The sequence below is a fragment of the Carassius auratus genome, chromosome 6, assembly GCF_003368295.1.
Source record: "Carassius auratus strain Wakin chromosome 6, ASM336829v1, whole genome shotgun sequence".
In the NCBI taxonomy this organism is placed as follows: domain Eukaryota; kingdom Metazoa; phylum Chordata; class Actinopteri; order Cypriniformes; family Cyprinidae; genus Carassius; species Carassius auratus.
Genome location: NC_039248.1, coordinates 12,855,998 through 12,882,394, shown reverse-complemented (window position 1 = coordinate 12,882,394; position 26,397 = coordinate 12,855,998). Strand labels below are relative to the sequence as shown.

The 26,397-nt window shown below is 36.0% G+C and overlaps 1 protein-coding gene across 2 annotated transcripts in view; it reads left to right on the top strand.

Moving 5' to 3' along the window:
* The window catches only part of grm4 (glutamate receptor, metabotropic 4), a 144,213-nt gene that overhangs the window by 71,342 nt on the left and 46,474 nt on the right, over window positions 1–26,397 (top strand). For both annotated transcript variants that reach the window (XM_026262405.1, XM_026262400.1), the window contains exon 3: window positions 16,796–17,012. In XM_026262405.1, the coding sequence (XP_026118190.1) occupies window positions 16,796–17,012 (217 nt within the window). The remainder of the gene's footprint in view (window positions 1–16,795; window positions 17,013–26,397) is intronic.

Below are 26,397 nucleotides of genomic sequence, written 5' to 3'. Positions count from 1 at the left end.
CACACACCATGAACACACACCCATGCACTCCCCCCACCTACAATTCCTGCCAGTCCGAGACTTGAACTCACAACCCTTCGATTGCGAGTCCGACTCTCTAACCATTAGGCCATGTTAAAGGTTCTTTATGGAACCATTTAGACAAAAAGGTTCCTCTAGGGCATTGTGAAGCACTTTTATTTTTAAGAGTGTAGTACATTATAAAACGGTATGCAATAACTTGGAGTGTAAATTTAAATTTTAATTCAAATGATTAAATGGATGTCACCTTATTAGGACAATAAATCCCTCCCCACACCTATTTTCAATATTTTCGATTATACATTTTTTTTTTTTGAAAATAAATGCTTTTCTTATGTGAATTGAAATTAGAAAATTTGCTTGCTTAAAGGCGGATTCGAGCACGGGGTCAATCGAGTCTAAAATGAGTAAGTCACTCGTTTTACCACTAGAGTTGACGACTGCATGCTGTCTTTTGTAATTTTCAAATCAAGCCATTTCATGTACTATTGGGGGCCCCCTAGTGGCCACGGGGCCCTAAGCAGTCACTTAGTTCGCTTATGCCTTGGGCCGGCTCTGTCTTAAAGCCCTAAACACACATCACGATTTTAGCAATCCTATAAGATCATTGCATGTCACAGTGTGGGACATGGATCTAATAAAATTGGCTATGATATGTCGGTGGACTGTAGGATGATGACTCGTGGGCTACGATGCACGTTTCTATAGAAGAATGAAATGTCTCCAGCATGCGCTAGTAGTAAACAAAAAGCATGATAAATCACACTTTAGCAGATGTATTTTGAAGTGGCGAAAGAGGAATGCATAAGAGTTTGAGGTAAGCAGTTTTATGTTTCAGCGCCATGTCGCGTTGATTTCTTGTTTCATTTTAATTGGTTGGTCAGTAAAATTGGATCAAACCAGCAAACAAACTGTGTGATGATCATGCTGTATCATAGGCTATCTTTGGTCACAAGATCGTGACAACGGCCATCTTTGAACCTCTCACAGAAATCACCATGATTGTTTCACGATGACAATCTTTTGTCTGGGACAGCCGAAAATCATGCATTGTGTTTAAGGGCTTAAGAGGAAGGAAAGTGTTTAACGAGGCCAGCGAGGTTATGCAAATCAGTTTTTCTTATTTTGGCCCCAGCTGATTTGTTTTTATTCACACTTTTGGGTTTGCACATTCATCTCTTTACTGATTACAGCATTTACTTTAACAAATCTCAGCCTGAAACACAGCGAAGAAAGCGGACAGATGTAACAAAAAACAAGCACAAGCAATAAATATCATTATCCATTAGAGATATCCCATGCACGACAAGATCAGAGCATTAGAGAAAATGACATTAGAACTACCAAGTTGTGACTGATCCGTTGAGAGTGAAAGCATTAGGAAGCCAAATTGAATATGGATTACCATATACACGTCAATTCACCTGCCAGATTCAGATGACAGCTGTAGCAGCTTCAAGAAGTTCAAACATGATATCGATTGACCGTTATGACAGTGAAAGCTGTGACAAGAAATTTTCTTGCAGGTGTTTTACGAGTGCGACCAATTATTTTTATTCAAGAGTGTACTGTAGGATCAAGATCGATATCGATATAAATGTATATTAGCTTAACTATTCAGGTGGAAGCTGCTCTGCAACCGAATGAGAGTGTGTTTGCCCCATATTTTAGCCGTAATCACCTTGAAGACAGTTATGTTGCTATCAGCCGTGCTTTAGGACTTCTAGATGTAGACACGAACAATTTTCTACACAGACCAGCATATTTCAGTTGAGTGAGTAAGACACAATGAGAGCAATACTGAATCCAGTGCCCTGGGAGAGGGGAGTCTATACTGTATCTAATTGAAATGGCAACCTGAGAGACAAATCAATGGTTTCAGGCAGTGTAACAGGAAATGCCGGCCACTGGGTGTTGAGTTTATTATTAGGTTACATCACAATCTGATAACCTCTTGCTTTTTGACTGTTCTATTTGCCTTTAAAGCTGCTACACGCTGGAGGCGATGAGTGTGTACGGAGATACCATACTTGAGCTTGTATCAGAAAAAACAGCTTCCACTAATGGAGCATCAGACTGGCATCACCAACAAAAATGAGTCTTGAAAGAGCTCACGAAACCACAAAAAATGTATGTAATTTTTGGCTAAACTTTAAAGGGGTTTTATACCAACCACTGAGTTATAAGAGCTGCTTTATGGATGTTATTTTAAAACCATGCTTTTATTCTTTCAGACTTTGCTTCACTTTGGAGCCCCGTGGGTTTGTTTTCTTGTTGTGTCTGAAGCGTCTTTGTAGCCCTTTAAGCAAAAGAGTGAATTAGGAGGAGTGCATTACTGCACAATAAGGTCTATGTTCCTCCTCAACTGACTGACTGCATTGACTATTTCCAGAGGAATACTCCTAAAATGGGCCACTGTCGTCTCTTTGCAGTTTTGTAGATTAGTTGTATATGATTGTAAGCTTCATGCTAAAATCAGGATCAATCAGTTGCATTCATCCAAAATGAAATTTCCTCTATATACAAGTTTATTGACAATTCAATTAGGGTTGTCTGCAAATAGGCCTCGATTCACATTGAATCCAGCTTTATTTTGTAAAAAAATAAAAATGAATAAAAACAAATCACTCAAGTTGGATACGATTAGGTTATTTGCTGGTGTGAATACATTTGGTGAACAGCAGCCGCTTGTTTTCAGCCTATTGTCATAGTGCCATTGAGAAAAATTGCAACATAATGACTCTAGGGCCAACATTCCTCGTGTGCCATTTATAGGAGATAGGGACGTGCCAATAGAGAGCTCCAATTCCAAATGTCAAAGATTGAGTTTTATATAGATTTTAGTGATTTAGACCTTTGGCAGTTCTCATGCCTGATAAGGTCCATCGCTGGATGAATTTGAACTGTAATTGACCCCTGAATTGCATCTGAAATTGGAAGCAGATTCAGTCTTGCTTTTACTTATCTAATGATTCTGGTGATTGATAGTGGGATAATCAAGAGGCAGTTAGTCTGGAGATTCGGCTTTTTAGTGTGCCTGGATAGCACAAAACATCTGAACTGAAAATAGAATGATGCTTATCTGCATCAAAGTCGTTCAACCAAAAATGTAACTTCTGTCATCATTTACTCCATTTACCACAGTATGTTTTCCAAATCTGCATGATTTGCTTTTTTTATTAAAAAAAGTGAAAATGTTGAAGAATGTACAAGTTTTTTTTTTTTCATGCAACTAAATGGACATGAGGTTTTAGGTATTAAAAAGCATGCAAAAGCACCATAGATGTGGTCTTTGCAAATCATGCAACATATTGTTCTGTTTGAAGATGCAACAAAGGCCTTCTGAATTCATATACTAATTTTACATGTAACAGACAGATAATCTTTCTCTAGCTGCTGCAAATGAATAAATAAATCAAGTTGAACTTGAGAACCAAATAATTTGTTCATGATTTTTTATTTTTTAAACCGAATCAGCTTAAAAATTTTAATGTTATGACTTAAAGAATGTACAGTATTTGAATGCATCCGTCCTCGTCCATTCTTCAGAATTTGTCCTTTCTGCTTAGAAGAAAGTCGTACAGTTTTAGAATGACATGAGGGTTAGTAAATGATGGCAGAATTGCAATGTCACGGTGAAGAGTCCCTTTAAATCCAGAATAAACCCATGATCAGTACAGAAGCAATGCTATGACAACAGGATTGCTAAGACATTGCATCTTGCCTCGTGGGAAAATGCATAAATAATACTGTGAAATCTGTATTTTCTTCCTTACTTTTTTGAGATGAAAAAAATCTATAGCTTTAAAAGCTCCTCGGAGACTGTTTCTTAAAATATTTCAAACACGATGAAATCCATTACCGTTTCAACACATTTGTTACATTTTTGATCATTTTATATAATGCATTGCGATTTTATTTATTAATAAATACCTTGGACCCACACACCTAGGTCTTACACGTTTAAATGCATTTTTATGTAAAATATTCATCGGGTAGAGTGCAGACCATAAGCTTTGCAATATTAAAATATTCACATTATAAGGCAAAGGAAAGGTTTGACCATACCCTACAGTACATTTATTTCAACTCTCTTTCTCCATGTAACAAGATTTAAAGTACTCATTCACTTCTAGAATTTGAATGAGTTTGCGCATAAAGGCATTATTAATTAAAATATTCCTATTTAAAAGCGTAGCCTTGCTGTTGCATAATAACGACTTGCCCCAACCCTTCTGATCCGTAGCAGGAACATGATCACTAATGAGCTTATGGAAATCCAAAGTTCCGGCAAAAAATGTGCTTTCAGGTCTTAATGAATACACCGAGAGCTGAATTCTGATTTAAAAAAAAAAAAAAAAGAAAATGCACCGGCATATATTCCCCTGCAGTTGATAAACTCTCAGTAACCTCTGAAATAGCTGCTTGGCCAGTGCCTTTCCCCTGTGTGTGGTTAGCAGCGCTTGGAATATTGGCATAACAAAGACCATTTATCAGATCCAGCATCTGAACGTTGCAGCCGCCAACGAGAGTGAACCGTAAATACTGTAGTTTTTGTGATAACAGTGATAAGCCAGCGATAATGCAAAGCTTTCACTGTGACAAAAGAGCACTGTTAATGCATGACAAATTACCGATTCTGCTTCACCGTACTCTTGATTGTTATGAATTATTAAAGAGCCGTGACTTTTCTAAGCACCTATATTCATTTTTGCTGTCACAAGAGCAAATAAGCCAACAGTTTAGCTCGCTTTCAATCTTTCAACAACTGCCATCTATCATTACGTTGTGTGTTAGTTGGAGTGCCTATGAATCAGGGGCAGTTTCATGAGGCAGAGGAGCTTAGAGTGATCTGTGACACTGTGTCGAAGCCTTGCAGGCTGACTGTTAAGAGCAGGCGCTTAGCCCCTCCGGCGACTTGTGAACTGTCATTCCTCCTGATGGGCCAGCTGCCCTATCTCTAGTGATGAAGTCAACACTGATCTGCTGACTCGCAGTCGATCACCATCTGACTCCATATAGAGTTGCAGGGCGAAAACAGGCGGTTTTTTAACTATAAGAACATGCAGAGAAGATGTTCCAGAGCTGTTCTCCAAAAATGCCTGACAAAACCGACAACAATGTGCATGTGTTTGCAAATGCGCATGTATTTATGCTGCTGTTGACATTTAGAGGGCCATTTTAGCACTTGCTGTGGTGCTGAGATCTAAACGTGTCTCAGTTTGGCAGAGCAAAAGGGCTTGTGTGTTTTCCTGTTTTTAGAATCTGTGCTTTTTTTGGGACATGTTTTTAACTTTGGACTTACAACAATTCGAATGCTTAATATAGTTAATTGCATGTACAGTTTATTAATAGAGGCTTAGAAAATATTAATGTATAATGTATATTATTATCTGGGCTCATTCAATTATTTATTTTTTGATGTTTTGTTTTTACTAGGACTTTTAATCAACTATAAGTTTTAATCAAGTTAATTGCATTTCATTTCATTCATTTGGAGGCTGCTATATTACATTATTGTGCATACGAAAACATCATCTTTGGAATTCAAATACTGCATGCATCAGGCAGCATGATTAATTGTTACTTTTAATTGTGTTTTTTTATCTTTTATTAATTGCACTAAATTAATGTGTTTAAATGAACAGACCTCATACAATATAATTAAACTGTTGCACAGGCCTCTGTAGGCTCCACATTTAACATCTGTTTGTACAGAACGCGGAAATCACAGTGAGTTGAATGGATGGATGGAGGACCCACTGAGAGAGCATTGCCGCTGTGCGAAGGTATATTACAGTCCGAAAGGTCTGTGACAAGAACACAGTAAAAACAATGATGAATTCAGCACACTGGGCAGTCTTTCCCTTTTTGCTGGGGAAATGTCTGAGGTGGCGTGACCTTCCATGAATGGTAATAGCTGTTCTATACCGAAGTGTAGAACCTGGGAAAAAGGCTAGCTGTGGAGGCACAGACTTAATTACCCATCCAGAGGTCGAGAAGGTGGAAGTGGCATGAAACAAATGTAAAGAAAATATGACTACAGGACTCTGGAGGGCAACCGAGCGGCTGCAGTATTTCAGCAGAGGCATTGGGTTCTCTTGCATGATTTGTGGTAATGAGGGTGAGTGCCTGAACAAGATGAGAGGCAATCTCAAAAAAAAAAAAAAAAAAAAAAAGATTACTACTTTAAAGTAATCTATATTTATATAATAGTGAGCTATAACACTAAACAGTAATATTGTGAAATATTATTACAAGGTTAAAATAACGATTTTCAGAGCCAAATGATTCTTCAGAAATCATTGTAATATACTGGTGTGCTGCTCTATAAACTTTTTTTTCTTTTTCTCTTTTTCTTCATATAATCAAAGGAAAACATTTGTGGTTCTTTTTTTCTTTTTTTTTAAACGATACTTTTTTATGTTCATTTATTTAAAATAGAAATATATTATTTCCTGTCACTTTTGATCAATACTTGCATTCTAATCTGAATAAAAAGTTAAAAAAATATACTATACATAATTGTATAGAAACATGATGCAACAATAAATGTTTGCTACATTGTTGTGACTTCATATTTGCATTTTGAGTATTTGAAAAGATGCTATAAATTGTCAATCTTATCTCATTTTTCGAGTTTTGCATTTTAGTATTTAATGTAGAATTTAATTTGACATACTGTATGGAATTTAGACGGTAGAAGGGATTCAGTACCCAGTTATCGGTTGTATACTGCACTACTTCCATGCATTACTGCAGAAATTGTATGTAACAGAAGTTGTTGTATGGTAAGATGTAGTAGTAATTTGTTTATGCATAGTATGTTCAAATTTCCACTATAATTGGTTAAACCAAACCCCAGCCGATCGTGAGATATTTATTTCATACAAATCGGTTGTTTATGGTTTTAAAATAGCAGCGGTGACATGCTATTACACTAACATTAACTCATTTCCGAGGGAAGATTTGACCCAGCAACAAATAGATCAGCAACAATCATGCTATTAATGCGTCAGCTAGAGTGGTTCAATTTGCAGTCAAATAGATAAGTAAGAATGTATGGTTTAGGCAGGCTGAGATGGCCCCCAAAGCTAATCACCATAATTAAGCAGGTGGTATTTTCTCTTGCCAATATTTCACCGACATCAGCCACTGAGAGCTCTAGAGCATCGAGGCAACTCTAAATAATTGATGCCGCTTGTGAGCATTTATAATTTACGCCTTTATCCATCTGAGAAAGATTGCAAGGCAGTGTCGTTGAAGAATTCTCTAACATTGGGTTTATCCCGCACATCTTGTTAATGGCAGCTTTTATTGCCTCCACGACCACCCTATTTATCAAAGGGCTTTAGCAACACCTCACACCGCAGTAGCAGCAAATTGCCGATTCAGATGAGCTATAGAAATTCATATTTCTTTGGGTGTCTTTCATTGGAATGGAGTTCACAGTCGACTCATTGTTTTCCGTCATATGTCATGCTTTTAATGAAACTAAATGAGATTTTTCTTTAAATGAAAACAGGGGAAACAAACAAGAGCAGCTAACAAGTGTTTCCGTCTATCGATTCTTCAGGGGGGTTATCATGTTGGCTGTTCCACCAGTTCTTATTCATTTATTTGGTGCAGCCGACTGTAAAACCATCACTCATCAATGGTCTCTAAACTCTGTGTGGATGATTTGACATTTATCACTGACAGTGCTGATTAACACATTCTCGTTGTTGAACGAGTGTTTCATGTCTTGATTAATGTTCTTTAAACAGAGGGGGGAAAGTGGATGAAAGAGCTTGTTTTTGAAAAATATCAAGCACAACTGGTTAAAAAACAGCACACAAGTGCACCTCAAGAAAGCTTTCATGCAATATTAGATCCTAATGTTTTTTTTTTTTTTCTTAAATGTAACCCAGTCAACATAAGCAAACAGCTTTGGAATACTATAAATATTTGCTTTAACAATTACTCTATTTAAGTTATTCTCACAAACAGGAGCTTAAACATAGATTTGAAAGCTTTGTAATGGTATTTTGTATGTTTTTTTTAATTTATTTTTATCTTATGTCCAATACTTACATTTAATCAGTTTCTTTAGTCAATCACATTGCTATATGCTTCCCATCAAAATGTTCAAGCAAAAGCAGTCTTTACACTAAAAAGGTGGAACAGAAGCCACATCTGACTGGCATTTATGTTTTTTTTATGTATTCACACAAAAATGACATAACTTAGTCTAAGTAACCTATATATTAACCATAAACCAGGAACTTATAAGAGGGTGAAGATGCAATATAATCACAAAATCATTCTTCATGATTAATGCTCTTTGTATTGTATTAATGATAATGTCGTTTAATAGAATTAGGGGAAAAAGCATGTCGTGTTCTGTCTATAGATGAAACAATCTAAGAAACGGTTCTGAATTTGTTTAATGTTTTCTATGGTTACGAAAAATCAAGACTTTAATTGGTTATTTTTCAAACTGTTTTAAAAAATAATAATTACTCAAGCTGGGAATAAATTATATAAAGAAAGGGAGCAAAGAACATTGAAGCAGTCCTGAAGTGCAGCAAGTTATGCCCTTTCACAAAAATGTCCTTTTATAATCTCTGAAGCTGTCTACACTGCAAAATGAATCTCATTGTTTCTGCACTTTGTTGTTTGTGATAATGAGAGAATTCATGAATGCAGATTCAGAATTCGGTCAATGAGCGCACGCACGACAGAACTCTGGTGCTCTCTATAGTGACAAATCAAACACTTCTGAAAAGAAATCTGATGCAACGAGAGAAAATCTACTGTAAATGTAACCCCAGTCTACATTTTTAATTTATTTCGCTTTTCACTTTAATTATGAAAGTCATAATAGATCTAGCTCAACTGGGCAGGGGCTTTTTTGCACCCTTATCTCGAATTTTTGTTTACTTTGGTGCCATTTTTCCCCAAACTCCCATTAATTTTCAACTTTGCTCCCAAATAACAGATACCTCCGAAATCTGCCAATGGCTGTTCTGTCTTGTTTTGGTCTTGCGGGGAAAAAACAAGCTGATGTCTAGAGTCGATTCTTTTTAGATTGCTTGGTTTCGGCTCTCCTGCGGCGTCTATATCCGAAACTTCTTTGAGCCTTTGCTTCGATAAGCTCCTCTCATGCTGTCAACCTTAACAAGTGACATGTTGATCTGCTTGAAGGAGATAATGAACTGACAAAGCCTTATGGTATACCTTCTCCAACTAGGGGTCCTTCCCAGCTCGTAAATTTTACCTCTGATCAGTAGTTTGACCTTTTCCAAATGATATTCCCAGTTTCCAATTCATCACTGCGTCCGCCTGAATTACCCAGCGCTTCACTACCTGAGAGCCTCATTACTGTAGAAATATATAGGAGGATCAGTCAAGCATTGGGCGTTCAGTCCGAAAATGAATCCCATCATAATTTGATTGACCAAGGAAATGCCATAAGGAAGCCCTGTGTTGACAGTCTTCCCGGGAGAGCAGAGATGCTCAAGGAGATAAGCATGACTAGATGCCATTTTCCAGTGCGCAAAGGAGCACTAAATCTACAAAGGTCAGGACTGAGTGATGGAGATATTAAACCGAGATCTGAGGCATGCTGGGAAATATTATTCATGGTGAGTCAGTGTCTTCAGTTTAGGTGGAAGATCTGCTTATTAATGAATTACTTTTTACTTGACGTATGCATGATAAACGTTACATTTCAAAGGTGTGCCACTTAACCACCTTTTTTCAAGCATACACACTCGTTTTATGTAGAGCTTTACAGTTCATGAGGAGGATGTTGGAGGATGCTTATCAGAATTTCACAGAAGCATCGAGTGAATTTATTTTCAAGGTCAGTTGTTCTCAAATGGTGAGTCAAGTATGCTCTGATAAGGTCAAAACAAAGCTAAACTTAAGTGATTAAATGCAACAAACCATATAATCGTGCATTTAGCAAAGGAAAGAGAAGGGAAAATACCTCTCTTTTATTTGGTTGTTGATGTCAAAGGCTATTTGTCCAGCCTCATCTCAAAATAATGTAGTTATTTTTACATAACACTTTGTTTACCTTTTTGTATGTTTGGATACTTGCTGAAATGGACTATATATGCATACTGACAGCATCGAAAACATATTTAAATACTGTAATTATGTACACCCAAATTCCTGAAAATGCTAATATTGAAATCTATATTACTTAAACCAACATTTGATAGACTGACAAATAGTTTCATCAAAATTTGTTCTGATCCAGGACGAAAAATATATACAGCTTTATTTTTTTTATGTACATTAGAATTAAACCTTTTTTTTTTCTTTTTTTTTGTAGGGTTTTTTTTTAAATTATTATTCTGAGCATTAAAAAAGATCTTTACCTTTAATATTTTTTTTAAATCTTTCTACCCCCCCCCCAAGATTGACTTACTTTTAGAATAAGAATCATTATACAACACATAAGTAAATAAATATAATCATTGCAAAAAATATATATTTATATTGATTATTATTGTATATATAAAACATATATATTATATTATATAAAATCTGATATAATTTACATATTGTACATTTGTATTTTACATGCACATTTCAGAATATGTTAATTTTTACTCGTATTTTGTCATTTTATTTGAAACATTAAAATAGATACTTTACTTGCATTAAATATGCTTTAAGTATAAAAAAACACATTGTACATTTAAAAATGTACATTTAAAAATGAAATTTGATACAGACACCAGTGTGGCATGTCTTGTTTTTGTCCTGTTATGTATATGTAATAAACATTTGTTAATAAACAATAAACATTTGTCCCAGTTAAGTTTTATGAACATAGTTCTACATGTATTATTATTACTAATATTTTAGGGAACCCAGCTGCAGGTTGATGTCTATAAAATCTGATGCAAACCAGTTGAGAACCATGTTTGTAGACAAAGCGAGCCATTTGTGAATGAAAGTCACTACAGAGACATGCCACTGATGGCAGAACAGACTGTCACACTGTCAGACGTGAGGGAAGCTCGGCCAATACATCAGCAGATTTCTCAATTAGATTGTGGCCTTGAAAAAGGGAGGATTGAGTTTCTAAATGCCTCTGTTAGGACCAGAGATACTGCAGTTTTGTGAATGGGCTTGTCTGGGCATGTGGTATGGCTAAAGAGCCATTGATTCTGCATCATAAAAAAGCAATTACAATATTTGGGATGCAGTGGTTTAAGTAAAAAGATGTAGCTCGATGCATTAGAACACCTTGCCACACTTGTGCTCATGTCAATATACAGTGATAAAATATGCTCTCTATATTTAGATAAAATATTGCTGCTCCTCTCTAATTAATCAGGCAAATATTCACCGAAAATTGAGTCAGGCTTATGAAATTGTTTCAATGGCTGACTGTAACACCATAGAGTATGTTCCAATCTGTTTTGTTCAATAATTACGCAGCGTTTTTTTGTCATTCTGTTCTCACAGCTCAGCCATTTGCTGCCCTGTTCAGCTTGACAGTAACAGATGTGAAAATTGCATTGACTATCAGTGTAAACAACAGCTGATACCAGCAGAGAAGACGTTAGATATGGAAGAAGGATATTTGTTTCAAATTAGTTTGTCCACAAACCTCTTATGCGTCGCCCCATGCCAATGGCATCAGATACAAATAGCATATTTCTTGCATTTCGCTCATTCACTGACAGGTGAAATCGCAGTATTTAGTTGTTATTCAGCTAATTATAGCAAACAATGCAATGAACTATTTTCCTTTGATTCACTTGATATAAAGGACTGCAATAAATGGACTTTGCATTTGGCTATTTATTAGACAAACGCTAATTCTGACCTTTGCATATACTGTAGCAGTCTAACATTATTATGCAAACGCGAGTGCATACACAAGGCTCAGAGCAATGCATAGGGATAGTCGCATTCATTTCATACAAAGCTGCCGCCTATGATTAGGTGCCTTTCACCTAGACTTTCTGTTTAATAAATCTTATTTTAAATGACTTCTGACATGCACATGTTAGGAGAAGCAACAGCTGTAACCTTTGGTTCTCTTCTCAAGAACTCCTCAGAGGTCTGGACACAAAGAAAAGAGATTCATCACAAACCTCTTTTGTCCCTCGTTTCAGCATGGAATATTAAATAAATCTTTGTTAGAGAAATCAGCAGGGTGACTTGAACCATTTCAATGACATTTACAAATAATTCAGCGATGCCAAGGTTTGGTGTCGGGTCGAATTCAGCAAATAAACAAGATTTTCTTTTTTTTTCAGTCCTGACTAATGGTTTCCTTTAACATTAATGTAGAAATTATGATTTTACAGCCGTTGGTTTAGCAACAGAAAATAAAAGCCTTGACAATTTCCTTGTGTCATCTACAGTAATGTCAGTCAGAATGCCTCAGCAATATTTGGAGTCTTCATTACTTGGTGTGCACACATCAGTCCGCACTTGTCACATTCGATGCCATGTGAGTTAGCTTCTTCTCTGTTGAGTAATGCATTAAGTTATTGGCCCTGACAGAATTCGTATACATATATTTTAGCATATCCCTGGCTGAAAACATCAACATGTGCTGCAAATATATCAGTGTAACAGATCTTCTTGAAGACGGTTCTTTGTTTTTAAGATGTAAATGTTTGCCTCTTCATATTAGTATTTTGCTTTTCACCGTGAGAATAGACCTATTAAAAATATATATATAATTAATTGTTTTTTTAATATATTTATTTGTATATTTATCTGAAAATGTATTTGAGTACTTAACTGTTGTTAGATACCTGAAAAAACTTAAAGCTCTCTTTGCTTCATCATTTAAAAAAACATTTTTTGGTACTACCTTGAAGAAACTGTGAAGGCTATGTTTAATGTTAATTTAATGTTTAATGTTTGTTAAGGCTATATTAATACTTTCACTTTTGGTGTGTAGTATATATATATATATATATATATATACATACATATACATACAGGTGCTGGTCATATAATTAGAAAATCATCAAAAAGTTGATTCATTTCACTAATTCCATTCAAAAAGTGAAACTTTTATATTATATTCATTCATTACACACAGACTGATATATTTCAAATGTTTATTTATTTAATTTTGATGATTATTAACTTTATGTGTGTGTGTGTGTGTGTATTACTTGCTCAGATGTGTGTGGTTCCTTACCAAAGTCATGCACCCTCAAGATTCAAGTATTCAGTGACATTAGAGAATGAAGAAAATGTCAAGTCAGAAGAACATTTTATTTTTGATTCATTTTTAGAGATTAAATTTGCTTTTCTGTAACACCGTGCAGGCAGTGCTTATTGAGATGTCTTGCCAAACCAAACTGAAACGGTCATGTGGTGCTCTATTTAAAAAGTGTGCTGCAAATATAACTAAAAATAACTGTGCAATTACTCCAGAATTATATAGCCTTAGCATTTAAAAGAAATTGTTCACAAGGGTAATGATATAATTTAGCTTTTTGATTACCTATAAATAGTGCAAATCTTAAATATATCTTAGTTTTATGTTATACATGTAATTTATACATTACATTTTTAAGAAATCCCAAATTTTCCATGTGGTGTCAGATGCTTGGATCCCAATATAAAGGTTCTGTCTGCAATTATGCAGATTGAAAGGTAAATATTTAACTGCTGAACATATTGATCATGCATTTCTGCTGATGTCAGTCAGTTGCTCATGAAGTTGAACCAATGAACTTAACATGCGAATGACAGCAGCCCTCATATTCACTCACTGAATGCCAGCATTGTGTGACATGCAAGGCATTAAGAGATGCTTTACAGTGATTCTTTCAGTCTGTCTCTATTCCTCTGACCTGCAAAATTCTTGTATGAAAAGCAAGACCAATTGCTACCCAGAGGCAGTTCTAGCATGCATACAGTATTGTTCAAAATAATAGCAGTACAATGTGACTAACCAGAATAATCAAGGTTTTTTGTATATTTTTTTATTGCTACGTGGCAAACAAGTTACCAGTAGGTTCAGTAGATTGTCAGAAAACAAACAAGACCCAGCATTCATGATATGCACGCTCTTAAGGCTGTGCAATTGGGCAATTAGTTGAAAGGGGTGTGTTCAAAAAAATAGCAGTGTCTACCTTTGACTGTACAAACTCAAAACTATTTTGTACAAACATTTTTTTTTTCTGGGATTTAGCAATCCTGTGAATCACTAAACTAATATTTAGTTGTATGACCACAGTTTTTTAAAACTGCTTGACATCTGTGTGGCATGGAGTCAACCAACTTGTGGCACCTCTCAGCTGTTATTCCACTCCATGATTCTTTAACAACATTCCACAATTCATTCACATTTCTTGGTTTTGCTTCAGAAACAGCATTTTTGATATCACCCCACAAGTTCTCAATTGGATTAAGGTCTGGAGATTGGGCTGGCCACTCCATAACATTAATTTTGTTGGTTTGGAACCAAGACTTTGCCCGTTTACTAGTGTGTTTTGGGTCATTGTCTTGTTGAAACAACCATTTCAAGGGCATGTCCTCTTCAGCATAGGGCAAATGTTCCTCCATTTCTCTTTAGGCCAGTTGATGTGTTCTTTGGCAAATTGTAACCTCTTCTGCACATGCCTTTTTTTTAACAGAGGGACTTTGCGGGGGATTCTTGAAAATAGATTAGCTTCACACAGACGTCTTCTAACTGTCACAGTACTTACAGGTAACTCCAGACTGTCTTTGATCATCCTGGAGGTGATCATTGGCTGAGCCTTTGCCATTCTGGTTATTCTTCTATCCATTTTGATGGTTGTCTTCCGTTTTCTTCCACGTCTCTCTGGTTTTGCTCTCCATTTTAAGGCATTGGAGATCATTTTAGCTGAACAGCCTATCATTTTTTTGCACCTCTTTATAGGTTTTCCCCTCTCTAATCAACTTTTTAATCAAAGTACGCTGTTCTTCTGAACAATGTCTTGAACGACCCATTTTCCTCAGCTTTCAAATGCATGTTCAACAAGTGTTGGCTTCATCCTTAAATAGGGGCCACCTGATTCACACCTGTTTCTTCACAAAATTGATGACCTCAGTGATTGAATGCCACACTGCTATTTTTTTGAACACACCCCTTTCAACTAATTCAACTAATTGCCCAATTGCACAGCCTTAAGAGCGTGCATATCATGAATGCTGGGTCTCATTTGTTTTCTGAGAATCTACTGAACCTACTGGTAACTTGTTTGCCACGTAGCAATAAAAAAATATACGAAAAACCTTGATTATTCTGGTTAGTCACATTGTACTGCTATTATTTTGAACAATACTGTATATAGCTTTACATTAGTACGCGAGATTTTTTGTTTTGTTTTGTTTTACATTTATATTCCTGGATTATATTTCATGCATGATTTGATTTGATTGATAAATGATCGTGTAATACATTTGATGCTGGGACATACTGCTTAAAAGTTAAATTTAAGGCAAACTTTGGCCTTTAAGCAACATTCAGCGTTATGTCTACTTCAAAACAACTGTAAAAACAAATGGTAGTTCAAGCTTAATTTTTTACATTCTCAATAAATATTACTAGCTGATATCAAGGTGGATGATCGACCTGCAGTCTGTTTGGATTTCGAAAAAGCCTCTCATTCGTTTATTGTTTTGACTGATATTTTGTTGTCCTCTGCGCAGATGAATTTATGATCCCTTTTAATGGAGCCATACCGCTGGTATTATGTCTGCAGAGAGTGGGCTTAAAAGCCAGAGTATGTTCACAATAGCCAAGTTAATAAACTTGTATAAATTACATTCTTGGTGGTGCAAGCCATCCATTATGTTATGTCTGACATTAGCTTAATGTATTCCGAGCATCACCGGCTATCCATTTTATGGTGATTGCTTAAGTTTCACATCACGCCTGGTTTGTGTGTTTGTTGTTCGGTGTAGCCTGTGTACAAATTCTCAACACAATTCAGTCTGGGAGACCCTTAAGGGGTTAGTTTACTCATTTGATGTCAAAATTGACTCAATCTCATGTCCTCATTTTTTTCCTCAGAACTCAGAGGATGACATTTTGAAGGGCCTGTTTTGGCTGTTTTGATTTATTCAAAAACACAATAGAAGTGTCTTAAAAGTAGTCCAAATGAATTTTGTGTTGCAAGATTAACTGTGTTACAAGCCCGCTGATTTAAGCTGATAATCTGATATTCTTCCGCTTTAGTTGACAACTCTGAGTCAAATGTTCTGAAGTCAAGAATCTGGATCATTCAAAACAGTTATATGATGTGGATCAGATGTTTCATTGAAAATATCTGACTCAAAATAATGATTCATTCACAGTTCAGATGTTTCTCATGCACTCTAGTGAACATGCCAAAGAGAGCTATACTTGTAGATATTCTTCAGAAATGCACTTTTTGAATTCCACTGAAAAAAATAAAAATACTAAATCACCCTCATGTTTGAAGAGACATGAGGGTGAGTAAATAATGCAGAAAATTTGAGCTATTCCTTTAAGAGACTCTCATCTCAATTGGGGTTCCTGTAAACCAGTCCTTGATAGTGTGGAAGTTGTTGACCAGCTTGTTGTTGCTTTCCACACATCTTATTTCTGAATGGACTGCGCTCATCCCCACGGTCTTGAGTGTGCCACCTGTGGCTGTGCAGGAGAGAGCTTGGTAGGGGATGTAGTCTGGCATGATGGAGCATGTTATAATCTGTCAGAGGTGAGCTCAGAAGCAGCAGGGGTTTTTGGGAATTGTGTAATTTAATGCCTGAATGGGATTTATGTTTTTGTCTCCTCCTATAGATTCCCCAGGTGAGTTATGCCTCCACGGCTCCTGATCTTAGTGACAACACCCGTTATGACTTCTTCTCCCGCGTGGTACCACCGGACACCTACCAAGCACAGGCTATGGTGGATATAGTCAGGGCCATGCGCTGGAATTACGTCTCCACGGTGGCGTCGGAGGGGAATTACGGAGAGAGCGGCGTAGACGCATTCATCCAGAAATCTCGGGAAGAGGGTAAGAGTGTGTTTGCATTCACTTTGGGGATATCTTTGAAAGTCTTACTTAGCTCAAATTTCATCATGCAGTGTAGCCTGTTGTTCACTGTAGCTTTTTATGGCCAAGAATTGCCCACTCAGACAGGAAGAGATGGTCTGACGGGGGAAAAAAGTGACCAACCACAGGATTCGCAAATTAGCACTGGTATTCCCTTGTGAAAAGAAGTGTGCATAATTGTACTGAATGTGCAGTTGAACTGTACTTCAATTCTTAAAGGTGTACCTTTTTTTTTTTTACAGATAATGTTTATATGAAATACAAAGACCCTGAAGTGCACATAAAGTACACTTTCTTAAAACATTTTAAAAAGTGAACTTTGTATTAATGTCAAATTAGTGGTTTTGCTTTATAGTACATTTTAAATCATTGTTTTAATGATTTTTTGTTCATGCTTTAAATAAGAACACACAATACTAAAGCATGTGAGCAGAACTTGATTTGCATTATGGTAGCTTATGTTAAAGGGTTAGTTCACCCAAAAATGAAAATGATGTCATTAATGACATTTTTGGGTGAACTAACCCTTTAATATATTTTACATGTACAAAATTGCAACTTCATAATTACCATTGAGCACTTACAAATATATTTAAATACTAAATACATGACATAAATGTTTCAACAGATAATAAAGTTTACCATAAATGTTTGTCAGTATATTTGACAAATAAAAAGTAGTAAAAATAGATAATATAAATCATTTTGTGCTTAAGTTTATTTAAATGACCCCCTCCCAACACCAGGTGCGTAGCACCAAATTTTGGGCCCTGGGTACAAACAATCTTGCTGGGCCCCCGTACCAAATACCATAGTGATACCAATGGGTGGGATATTTTGAAGAAAGTCGGTAACCAAACGTCTGATGGACCCCATTGACTTCCATAGTAGGAAAAAAAAAATACTATGGAAGTCAATGGGGACCATCAACTGTTTAATTACCAACCTTCTTTAAAATATCTTCTTTTGTGTTTAAGAGAAGAAAGGAAGGAAATCATAGAGGTTTGGAACAACTTGAGGGAGAGTAAATGATGACAATTGTCATTTTTGGGTGAACTATCCCTTTAAAGTTTAAATGTGTACAATAACAATGTACCCATTTTGCTTATTTCCTCTTAACACTTAATTACTAATTACTAAGTGAGTCTCACTGTCACATAAACCTCACTGTCACTGCTTTCATCTGGCCATGATGAGGGGCCTGTTGCTGCAGGGTCTGAAACTGAAATATATGGCTTCAAATGGTTGCTAAAATATAATTTATTGTCACAATACCTTTTTTCAAGTGTACGCTAAGTACATGTTAATTGCTGATTATTTGTCCGTTTAAAATAAATGCAGACTATGGAATCACAGGGAACACTAACCACCAAACTAGACATTCAGTCTTTGAATTACGTTTTAAAATAAGTCATTTTCAATCATTAAGATGTGCATTAAACTGAGAACAATCCTGTACTTACTGTAAGAACGTGCGTGAGCTAATTTGCATAACAATTTGGTAAAATAGGCGCTAACGATCTGTGTTTTCGCAGGTGTTAAATTTTGACAATGGAGGGAAATATACAGTGTTTTCATGAAAACTTCTGACTCTGGGCAGAACTCCTCCAAGAGTAGATATTTATGTTAAAACAATGACAGTGCTCAATGAAGCATTTGGAGCTCACCTTTCTTTTAAAAAAACTGAGTGAGCAACTGCTTGCACCCATTTGCCTTTCTCTCTTTAATCTTCTTTTCCTTTTTGAGCACCTGATTTTCCTTTCTTAAGGATAGACATGACTCTTCCCCTGTCTTCCTAGCTCCTTCCTAGCTCCTGTCTCATTAACTGATTAACCGCAGGTCCGCAGCAGAAGCACCTGAACTGCGGGTCGTACCATTTACGTTGATTTGAGAGGGGTGGTGGGGCCCTGCACAGCATGAAAATGACTTTTTTTATATACCAAACCAGTGCCTAACTACAAGTTTAGTTTTGCACAGGAACTTTTTTTATTTGTAAATAAATGCTTTACAAATGATAGTGCATGTATATGTATGTATAGAAAACTGACTTCTAAGGGCCCCCCCCCTGGCTCGGGCCCTGGGTACTTGGTACCCTTTACCCCCCCAGTCCGACGCCCCTGCCCAACACATGCATTAAAACGAACTGTATTTGTATAAACTATTAAACTATTATTAAGAAATTAATTTAGTTCACATTAAACGATATCCTTTCTAAAATATATTATTTCTGTTATAAGGATTCTTTTTAAAAATGCTGTACTTCTTTATTTCAATGACTTCCTCTAGAAAATGCAACTCTAATAGTTTTTATTCTTCTTCTCCACAGTTTTCTGCAATTAACTGAAACTGAAACTTAATTTACAGTCCCCATCCACTTTTTTATAATGAATTGCAATGGACTTCTTTCTGGCACCTGTCTATGCGTCTGTATTGCATATTGCTATTGATCTCTCTTCCTTTCTTCCTCTATCAAATTTTAGTTTATGACATTTTACCCTAAAACTTTAATGCTATTCTATTGCCTTGAAAACATTGATATTTTCCTCCTGCAAATGAACATCTAGTTGTTTTGTGAAATGAATCACAAAGCTTAAAGTATAAGCTGATCAAAAGCAGCAATATTTTCCAAAGCTTTTCCTTCCCAACTGCATTTCCTTCCTGAGAAATGAAACTTCAAGTGCACTCCAGGGGGGAAGTGGTCTTGCGATTTGTGAGAGGAATACTGAGTTCAGCCATTGATTTCCTTTTAAATTTCTTCCTGAGTTTCCAAGTCTGTTACTGTAACTAGTGGTTTAGGTTAAGCTTAGCTGACAGGCTGGAACCAACATGTGGCCCAGGGTCCCAGGGTCCCAGGGTCCCAGGTTTTTGTTACTGGGAAATATCTACAGAATTTTGCATTGCACATAGATCAGGAAAAGAGATGTTAATGCACTCAGTCTAATTTGTTATAAATGTAAATTCTACATTAAATATTTAATATAGAATTAGTCATTCATCACATTATACAGTTATTTGGATCTTAAAAAGTTTTCATAACCCTCAAGCTTTGGTGGATGCAAACAGATGGAAGCTAAAATTGTTCTATGAATAGTCTTTGTGAGCATACTCAAAACCGCCTAGAGGAAGTTCTGAGGGAGATGGAGTCATGCTCCTTTCTTTTCTCTAGGGTAACAGTGTCCTCCTCACATGTCCATGGTTTCTCCTACGCATTGAGGCTATCAACATCTGTTACTCTCCCATATTCTATGCTGAGAACTGGCTCTTCCTTATTAATGGAGAATCAGGGTGCTTTAACACTCTGCACTAAAAGCTAAAGTTTGTTTGCTTGGTGTGATAGCGAACTCTTGAAAAGTACATCTGAGGTGTGGTTCTTGTGAACTCAAGGTTCAGAGTTGGAATAAACTGCGGAAGTGAACCGCTGTTGATGATGAGTAATTACCATATTTGCATGCTTCCAGTCACACTTAATATAGAACATTTCTTTCAGGATCCGTTGTAGAAAAACCCCACTTCCCTTCTTTTAACAAGCACAACAGAGCTCAAAAAGGTGTGCCCAAACACATTTTGCTTGACTGTAGATGTGCAGTGCATAATGGATTAACTCATTAATGCATCAATGTTAAATAACGTGATCCAGAAAATCTTTGTTCTTAGAGCTGCTCTGGTGTTTCAGAATGGAGAGCAAGTTTCATTCGAATGAATCAAATTGTGTTCGCCAGTAGGAAAGACAATCAATTTGGAAGAGAGGGAACATTTAAAAACCATGAAATGAAAAACGGCCTTGCATTTATAGAGAGTTGAATTAATAAGAACCTACTGTTTGGAATGTAATTGTGGAAGTCATATTCGTCAAAAGAAGAGCTTAGGAAAGTAGTCAAAAGTTAATTTTCTTAAGGTCATATTTACTGATGCTGATAGAAAATCACATGTCTTTCAGAATTGTATCTATTTATAGTTTGTATTTAAAGTTATTTAGCTATTTAAAGTGTTATTAAATTAATGGATTAAATGCTGAGACTTGGTCTGTGCATTGGTCTGTTTGTTTGAGCAGCCTGAGACTGGTCTATGTCTAAAGACATTTTTTCAGATAAACATATACAGTACATTGCAAAAAATTGCATCATATTTTACTATATGTTTTACAGCTGCCTGTTTGTTTATTTATATTTATTTGAATATTTTCATTTGTGAATTTTTTCCGACATACCACCTGTATATATATATATGTATATGTATATATATATATATATATATATATATATATATATATATATATATATATATATACGTATATACGTATATATACATACACACACACACACATATATATATATATATATATATATATATATATATATATATATATATATATATATATATGCATTTAGTGAAATAAAATTACAGCTTTAAGATTAAGCAGAATCCACGCTCTACAGGTTGCATCAACAGTCAATCAATATAACGCCCAATCGATAAATGGTAATCCTTATATGGCTAACACTCACTGGGGGAACATGATATCACCTAATTAATATATAGTGTTATAGTGTGTCCCCCACTTTTAAGTTCATTCCCAGGATACCCACTACTCAGATTTTGATATTGTGACAAATCTAGCTGTAATATGCTAGTATACAAAGTACTTCAGAAGAAAAATGTTAATAGCATCTCCAAGTTGTAACTGATTGCTGGTGGTTAGATATAGACAAAGGGAATGGTGACAGTTATGTGCATTTATTCATGCTTTATGTTTTTATTCATACACCATATAAAAGTCCCCATTATGTAACTTTGGATATCCAGACCACTCCCACAGCTGTATTTAGAGGATGCTGGACGGATGGCGTGAGACTTTGGGGGCCGTGATATGAATAACCATGAGCGTCACTGCAGTGCCATGCCATTTCCTTATAGCTTCATGGGAGTGTTTGCACATCTGTCCAGGGCGTAGAGAAAGAGCAAGTGCCAAGACGAAAGAAAAGGGACAACAGGGAATGAGAAAGAAAGGCAGAGACAAACAAACAAAGATAATTAATAGCTTAAGTCTTGGCTGTGCGGGTCGATAGAATGTCTCCTATGGTGCTTTGCTCACATATATCTCCATCCATCTCTGAACTGCAGTAATACAGTAGATGAAGAGGATGTCTAGCTGAATAATCCTATTATATTGTCCCCATCACTTAGGAATACAGTTATTTAAGTATCAACAAAAGTATTTAACAATCATATTAGTTGCCTTTTCTTTTTTTTTAAGAATGATCCCTAAGTGCAGGATCTTCAGTGGGAGCCAAATGTCTGAGACTTGTATTTATTTAGTTTTACTTTTATGTGTTTATTTGTTTGTATGCAAAACAATTTAGAGGAATCATTTAATTAAAATATGATTTTCAGAACAGAATTATTTTAGTTTGACTCATTTTTTTATTTAATGACAGCAGCCGTCAAGCTAAATTTTATTTTATTTTATTTCAAATTTGATTAGTAGCCTATAAATAGTACAGAATATCATCTTCATATTACACCATAATGTGTTTCCAATTTAAAATTCTAAAACATGTTTAAATAAAAGAAATATATACTTTATTTTTTTTTTTTTTTTACATGGTCTTAGACATTTGGGCTGCACTGTAGATGTTTATGAACTATGTTTGTGTAGCATTGCCTGCTTGGAGTAATTCCTTCATAATTCATGACATCAAATGAATAAATAACGGAGACAGAGCAGTGGTGTACCACATAGAGCGAAGAGACTCAGCATGGTATCCTGCACCTTGTAGAATCTCTGCTAATGCGTGATAGGCTGATAAATAATGCTTACTTATTGTAATATAATATGTGATGTACAGCACACAGAATTCTCTCAGATATTCATAGAAATGAAACGGGGACAGATTCAGTGGGTAAAGTGCAGCGATGTGTGTTGATCTTCTGAAATGAGGAGGCAAATAGTTTTTTCAGCATTTTAGGTTTACTTTTAGTTCAGTGTGAATTAATGTTCCATTTAATGTTTCCACAGTTGCTGGAATGAAAGCATACTGTATGGAACACCATTTACTTCTCACTATCAACAAGCAACCAGTGCTATATACAGTACTTATATGTTTGTGTTAAAAGAAAATTGTAAACATCTTTGACATTGCTACAAAAATAATTGTAGTGATAATAGAGTGAAATTAATATTATTAATTATTCATATTATTAAGAGTCACATTTTGCAAACTATTGGTTAGCAAATCTTTGTTTTATTTTACTGCAATTTTTTGACACTGTTTAAAAAATAATACCTGCATTAATACAGAAAATGATTAATATTATTAAGTCATCTGTCATCCTTTTCTAGCTATTAGCCATTATGTTTTATTTGGTGTTTTTTTTTTTACTGTCGATTATTTCTCTCTCGCTTTTTCTTTTCTTTTTCTTTTTTCTTTTTATGTGAACAGAGGCACTGCCTCTGTATTCTCCTCTGAGAAAATGCCCCCGGTAAAGAGACCCTGTTATATTGAGGGTCTGTAGGCTATGGATGTTTGATTACAGTGTCCATATCCTAACCTTAGCCCATACATTTTAAATGATGGACATGAAAAGCCGCCTCTTTGGCACATAATGTTTGATCATCTTATGATTTGTTCATCATTCCCTGCAGACTCAAGAATACCTATGGAGCATAAGACAGCGCTCTTCAATTCCAGGCCCGAAGGCTTTCCCGACTTCACTTTTGTGTGTGTGTGTGTGTTACTGCCCTGACCAACACATGATTCAATTCAGTTCTGCCTCCAGGGAAAAAGCAGAAAAACACTATGTTTGTGAAACACCTCACTGTTTTTCTCCTCTGTCTTTCATGGCGTTTTCAAACGAGGGCTTTGTGACATCTTAACCCTGTCTTAATATGTTATTTTCTTGTAATGTCTGTAACCGAGTGTGTGTTATCTAATACCACAGTAGATTCGCGGTAATCAAATTAAACTAGTTTGCGTGCGATAAGCTGTCCACCGTAAAAGAACATCCGAGGCATTGAGGGAAACATGCTGCACCGGTTCTCTTTGTTGACTCTCCTTCAAGCAGAACCTCATTCGATATTTTCAATATCTTCTGGGTTCCAGTAATGGGCCAAATTTATAATGCGCCCGCTGCTAAGGGACCTTGAAGGGGTCGAATTCTGAAGTGAAGGAATAGATTTGGTGAGTTTTGAAAGGTGACTGCCACTAGCATACATCACCGTGGAAAATGGTCGCCCAGTGGTACCGTGGAGTTGACTTGGGCCACCGCTGAGTGATGAGCAATCTTCAGCCGCAGCATGGCACAATAACAAAGTAAACAGCCTACGCTGCTCTCAGCATACATAAATCTACAATATTTGATAAATAAGATTTGCCCGCTGTAATTGATTCCATGTGGAGATCCAAATAGAAACCTTGGAGGCCCTGGTAAATCTAATCAAGAGGGAGGTTAGTCATATGGTGAGTTACCTAAGGCTTCGTAATAATGGATCAACGATTATAACCTTCATAATTACTGGAGACAAACATGCAGATTATTATATATAACGCATAAGATTCGATCTGACGTTTGCTTTCCTTTGTGATTCCTCTCTGACAGTCTGCTCTCAAAAACCGTGCGCGCCTGATTTCGGGCGAGGTGCAAATGCAGCATGGATTTTGTTGATAAAAGTGCCCCGCTAAAAGGGATTTTTGAAATATATATATATATATCTAAGTTAGATATCCCAGTTGATGCTGTGGATTGCTGGGGTTCTTTATCATGTTGAAGTCTGTGGGAGTTCTTGAGGAAAACATGACAGACATCCACTCACTCGTGAAAATGCGATGCTGTCGTTGCTTTTTAAATCGAACACGGTAAACCCAGACGGAGGCATAAAGCCAAAACTTTTGCTTCAAGAAATGTCAACTTATTTCCTCCCTCGGTTGTGTGCTACTTCAGAAATGTGTAGAATAATGGATCAGCTTCCTTTTCTCAATTTAATATAGAAATTGCAACAATAGAAAATCTTTATGACTGGATACTGGCTATTTAAATAAATGGCTATTGAAGAAATTACCCTTTTCATCATTTACTCATCTTTAATGTGACTTTCAGTGAATGAGAACTTTCATTCAACAGTGTTTCTCACACAAAGGCTTCGGATAGCTTGAAATGTAGCAGTAGCAATCATATACAGTAGACCAATTTTATGATACCTTTAGGGTGATTGCTTGTTCTTCCTTTGATGTTTATTATAATTGAATAGAAAACAGCCACCAGAACATTGTTCAGAATTCTTTTTCTTTCTTTTTTCCCCCCACAGAAGATACAGGTTATAAATGACATGAGGGAGAATAACTGATGACGGAATATTTATGTCTTAGGCGAACTGTCCCTTTAATTGTCACTGAAGACAGGCTGCTAAAGCATATGGATGCTTTGTTAGTATCTTCTCTTTAGCTTTTTTTTTTCACAATGTCTGGAAAGGATAATAATTAAGTCTGTCACAAATCAGAGGATCAACGTCTGACATCCTGTCACTTTGGGCTCACTCAGGGCTTGACTCTGAATGTGTCATTGCTATTAATAGACCCTTTTCACAACATTAGGTCGTGGCTCTTTTTCCTTGTGTATTTCCCTAAAGACCCTATGAAATGGTTCAACGTGCAATCTTCCTGCGCTGTTGAATTAAATTTCGGCAATAAGAAGTTATTATTATTATTATTATAATTATTATTATTTTTTTTTACTTTTTTCAATTGGCATCATGGAGAAATATATATATTTTTTATCTAGATGGTGTAGTCACAGGATCTGCGAGCGAGCAGGGGCTAATTGGGTGATGTTAACCTGCCAAACCCTGACCCCTGGGTATAATAAAGATTTCCATTCTAAAGAACATTTTATCTCTAATTACATTATCAGATTTTTACTTCTACATGATTGGAAGTTTCTTAATACATTGTGCATGCCATTCATTTTCAAAGTGGACAGAAAGAGCTCCTTTCAAAAATTAAGTTTTAGATATTGTTTCCAAAAACAAAAAGGAGTAAATAAATAGAAAACTGACCTACCCACTCAAATAACTCTTATAACTCAGTCAGTTTCTCCATCTTGTCAGTACCCGTCTGTTCTCAGATCACCCCTCCTGCTGTTCATTATTTTCGATTAAGCATCAAATATGACCCTGCTGGAAAATGCTTGTGCATATATTGGTCAATTTGCACAAGACATGCTTACAGTGATGCATCAAAACCCCATTTGTTCCTTTTAGAAAGCCATGTATTCCTATTAAAATAAATGTGCTAAATTTGATTAAGATAGGATTCTATTACAACAGCTTTATGACCAGAACCAAACTGACACT